This window comes from Penaeus monodon, chromosome 9 (genome assembly GCF_015228065.2).
Source record: "Penaeus monodon isolate SGIC_2016 chromosome 9, NSTDA_Pmon_1, whole genome shotgun sequence".
NCBI lineage: Eukaryota > Metazoa > Arthropoda > Malacostraca > Decapoda > Penaeidae > Penaeus > Penaeus monodon.
Window position 1 is genome coordinate 6,598,053 of NC_051394.1, and position 5,000 is coordinate 6,603,052.

The 5,000-nt window shown below is 37.7% G+C and overlaps 1 protein-coding gene across 1 annotated transcript in view; it reads left to right on the forward strand.

Moving 5' to 3' along the window:
- LOC119576826 (GMP reductase 2-like) overlaps positions 1 to 5,000 on the forward strand; it is a 14,258-nt gene that overhangs the window by 8,241 nt on the left and 1,017 nt on the right. The window contains exons 2-7 of the mRNA XM_037924475.1: positions 2,108 to 2,227; positions 2,452 to 2,610; positions 2,917 to 3,015; positions 3,230 to 3,418; positions 3,697 to 3,899; positions 4,853 to 5,000. The exon at positions 4,853 to 5,000 is cut by the window's right edge and continues 1,017 nt beyond it. Coding sequence (XP_037780403.1) covers positions 2,108 to 2,227; positions 2,452 to 2,610; positions 2,917 to 3,015; positions 3,230 to 3,418; positions 3,697 to 3,899; positions 4,853 to 5,000 — 918 coding nt within the window. The remainder of the gene's footprint in view (positions 1 to 2,107; positions 2,228 to 2,451; positions 2,611 to 2,916; positions 3,016 to 3,229; positions 3,419 to 3,696; positions 3,900 to 4,852) is intronic.

Consider the following 5,000-nt stretch of genomic DNA (forward strand, 5'->3'; position numbering starts at 1 on the left):
TGGCATTGAAACTTGTTTGTACCTTAACTTTACCCCCTCCCCCCCCCCACTCAGTCATGTCTTTGTTCCCTGTCTTCTAAAATATCTTGAAGCTCCAAATAACTCCCATTATTTCAGTTGCAAGTCTAGCCCCACCTTTATTTTTTTCTTTGTTTTATTGTTTATTTATTTATCTACCTGTATTTATTTATTATTTTATGTTCAGTTTTCGCGTGGGTGTTCCTTCTCCCAGGCAACAAAAGCGGAGAATGTGACATGGGACAATCATCGAGTGTGGCTTATTGATTTGAAAGACCCCTTGCGTGCAGTGACGCAATCACAGGGAGTGATTGGACATGCGTGTGGAAGGAAATGCGTGTGTGTGTGCGTGTCATAGAGGGAAGAAAGAAGGTAGTGGTGAAGGTAGGGGTAGGAAGGCAGGGTAAGGGATGGGGGGAGGGGGGATTATTATGAAGGATTTAGGTCACGGAAGGAAACATGAAAATAGATTTTTCCCCTCTGCTTTCCCCTGACGAAATTTAGGACACGTGTTTACCTTGGGTCATTCCGGCCTACCATACTAAACCAGTGCTCGCGGCCCTAGATTAGCGTGTAAAACCTGTTACTATGGTGATGAGGGCAGTTCATAGCGAATTCAGTGACCCAGTGTGTACATGCCTTGATATTCCTTGATATCAATTTTCGCCATTGTTTGAATTCTATGCGAACTTCCTTGGTATTTATTTTTGCCGGTAGTTGATAATTCACGGACACAAGTTATACATAGGTCATATTGCAATATATTAAAAACTGCTGTAATTACGAAGGAAGATAACATGGTTAAATATTCCCCTCTAAAAATGATAACACTAAAACACAGAACATGACTCCAAACTGCTGTCCAACCAGTCAGCCACAACGGTCCCAAGTATTGACTTATAGAAGGCAGCAAATCAATATATTTATCAAAGCAGTTTATCGGGTTATTTTTGGATCGAAATACCGCGAAAGAGCCAGGTTTATTTTTAACTCATTACCTGGATGCGTAATTTTGCATTGATTGTCCGACTCAACTTTGATGTTTTGAAAATTTCAGCCATTTATAGAAGGCCGTTGCTCTTGGACTTTTAAATGAGTTGATTTGTCTGTTTGTTTGCCATTCTCTCTCTCTCTCTCTCCTCTCTCTCTCTCTCTCTCTCTCTCTCTTCTCTCTCTCTCTCTCTCTCTCTCTCTCTCTCTCTCTCTCTCTCTCTCTCTCTCTCTCTCTCTCTCTCTCTCTCTCTCTCTCTCTCTCTCTCTCTCTTTCTCTCTCTCTTCATCTCTCTCTCTCTCTCTCTGTCGTACTCTCGCCTTCTCGCTGTGTGTAAGTGGTGCGGTCTCGTCTGCAATTTTGTGACCTGCGTTAAAATCCTCGCCGCAGTGGATGGTAACCCCAGCATTCCTGCACAAGGAGATAATTTAGAAGAAAAATGAAACAGACAGTATGTCACACCAAGAATATTATAACAAATGGAATCAAACTAAATTATTATTATTTAATTATAATCATAATTATTACCTCCCCCCCTCTCTCTCTCTCTCACTCTCACTCCCTCCCTCCCTCCCTCCCTCCACTCTCCTCTGCTCCTCTCTACATCCTCCCTCCCCCAGTGTCTGTAACCCCTCCTCCTCCACAGAGCTTTTTTCTACTTGTCACCTTTACTACCTATCCACTACTCTTCATCTTTATCTATTCTAATTTTCCTCCCCTCCCTCTCTCCTCTCCTCTCTTTTTTCTTTTTTTTTTCCTCCTTCTCCCTCCCCTATTCCATTTCCTCCTCCTCCTGTTGTCTCTCTCTCAATCTATTCTCCCTCTCCTTCCCTCTCCTTTCTTCTTCTCCCTCTTCCTTTTCTTTTCCCTCTTCCTCCTCTTCTCCCTCCTCCTCTTCTCCCTGTTCTTCTCCCTCTCTCTCTCTCTCCCCCTCTCTCACCTCCCCCTCTCCCTCCCTCCCTCTCCCTCTCCCCCCCATGACCCTCCTCAACCCTCTTTCCATTTCTCCACCCTTCCTCACTCTCTCCTCATTCAATTTCTTTCCTTCTTTCCATAAAAGTTAGAAAATCTAAAGCTAAATTTTTGTGGTTCCTGCAGGTAGACTTGGAGCGAACCATCACCTTCAGGAACTCCAAGCATACATGGACAGGTATTCCTGTCATTGCAGCCAATATGGACACTGTTGGCACTTTCGAGATGGCCAAGACTCTTGCCAAGGTATTACACTACATAACTAATTTGAACGATCCTTACTATTTTGTGTAGTGTGCTCATGCCATGATTTTATAGATGATATGTAATATATACAGTCTTGGTGTAGATGGCGGTATGAATGTTTAGTGCACAATATACCTTTATTATATTTCTGAAATAAAAGATTGCAATAAAGAATATTACATTTCATAAGCTTTATCTGTAAAATAACATCCACATTATTCCAGCACAAGTGTTTTACAACCATACACAAGCACTATAGCATTGATGAATGGAAAGAGTTTGGAGAGAACAATAAAAGCACACTCAACTATGTGGCAGCATCTTCAGGTATCTCGGACTCTGACTGGGAGAGGCTCCAGCAGATCCTTGCAGCTTTTTCTGAGGTAAGTGAAGCATATTTCAATGTGTATATGGTGTTACGACATATTGTAATCTATATCTGTTCATTTGCACTTTCCTGAATTTAGTATATTGATGTCAGTATATATATATGTATATATATATATATATATATATATATATATATATTATATATTATAATATATATATATATATATTATATATATATATATATTATATATTATATATATTTATATATATTAATTTATATATATATATATATATATATATATATATATATTTTTGTTTTTGGTTGAACAGTTTGGACTGTATTGTCTACTCATTTACAGATCAGATTCATCTGCCTGGATGTTGCAAATGGCTACTCAGAAGTATTTGTAGAATATGTTAGAAAAGTTAGGAAGAACTATCCAGAACACACAATATTGGTAAGTGTATATATATCTATCAGAAGTAAATGTGAATTGTTTATTACAGTTAAAAGTATATGAACTTATTTATATCTTTACCCTGCAGACATGTATGAGTTCATACCCTGATATGATATTTGTTAAAGCAGTTCCAAAAGAGTGCATTATTACATATTTCAACTTCCTTTAGTTTTTAGGTATATCTTTATCCCTTTTTGTGGTGTGACTACAGGCTGGCAATGTGGTTACTGGTGAGATGGTTGAGGAGCTGATTCTGTCTGGAGCAGATGTGATCAAGGTTGGAATTGGCCCCGGCTCTGTATGCACCACCAGGAAGAAGGCTGGTGTGGGTTACCCTCAGCTGTCTGCAGTCATTGAATGTGCAGATGCTGCACATGGTCTTGGTGGCCACATCATTTCTGTAAGTTGATTATGTGCTGCAGTTATATGTTTATCTGTTAATCAATCAATTTATCAATCTATTTAGTTACCCAGGGTCATAATAGTTTTTTATTATTGTTATTATTATGAAACTTAATGAAGCAGAAATGTACATGTGTTGTGAATACCTTTACTAAAATGGATAGTAACTTAATACATAAGTACGAAATTATGTGTAGGGATTGAATATGAAGAAAGTATGATAATAACAATATGCATATTCTCTATTTCCTTAATGAGTAGCAATGTATATTACAGGATGGAGGCTGCACTTGCCCAGGAGATATCGCAAAGGCTTTTGGCGCTGGAGCTGATTTTGTGATGATGGGTGGAATGTTGGCAGGCCATGACCAGTCAGGCGGAGAGATGATTGAACGCAATGGGAGGAAATTTAAACAGTTTTATGGGATGTCAAGTGCTACAGCAATGCAGAAGTATTCAGGGAGAGTAGCAGAGTACAGGTAAATATCAGAAATTTGTGAAACTTTTTTTTTTTTTTTTTTTTTTTTTTTGTTCCTTGTAGTAAACTTATCTAATGATTGAACATTAGTATTGTAACTGTAGTATTGTAATAGTTATACTGTATGATATTAACAAAATACTTGGGTCTATTACTGACTTTCATAAGTAATTCATGATGTGGCTTTCATAGGACCCAATGTGTTTTATTAACCCAATGTCAGTGGGTTTTTGTATTGTCCCCTTTAGATTTTAGTGAGTTTTGTTACATACAGATTGCTCCACATGTGCTCAGCCAGCAAGGAGTCTATCAGTAGGCCTTAGTGACCGATCCTGATTTCCCCATTCCTTGAATTGGCAGGAAAATGTGTTTTTCTTTCTAATACTATTAATATTGACATTATTATCATTCTTATTGATCTTATGATTATTAAATCGTTATTAAAATATTCATAACATCAAAGCTTTCAAAAGTTGAAGGAAAAGGACAAACAGATGAGGTAGGTAACACTAATAGCTGACTCCTTGGTGACTAAGCACTTGTAGAGCCATCTATGTGCAAAGACAATAGATAAACTTTTATTACAGTGGACATGGCATTGTAGTTGTGCCACCCACTGACATTGGGTAAGAAATGAAAATCACTGCATATAATTCATTATTTCTGTATTCTAAGTTAAGATGTGCACTTTTTTAACAATTTCTTTTATTATTTATGGTATTTGTTCATGTGAAGCAAATATCTTTTCATAAGTTTCGTATGTACATTTACTGGTACTTGTGTGAAATATTACTTTACTACATGTGTTCTAACCACTAATTTTCATAAAATGGTGTGTATCTTTAATATGTTTAGTATATAACATATTTGCTAATGAAACTTAATTTACAGAAACCAGCAGTGGGTATTTATCCAGAATATTTCACTGACACACATTATTTTGTACTTTTTTAGGGCCAGTGAGGGAAAGTCTGTAGAAATACCATACAAAGGAGATGTGACACCTACCATTCTTGACATTCTTGGAGGACTGCGATCAGCCTGCACTTACACAGGAGCAGGAAAACTCAAGGAGCTCCCAAAGCGCACAACATTCATCCGT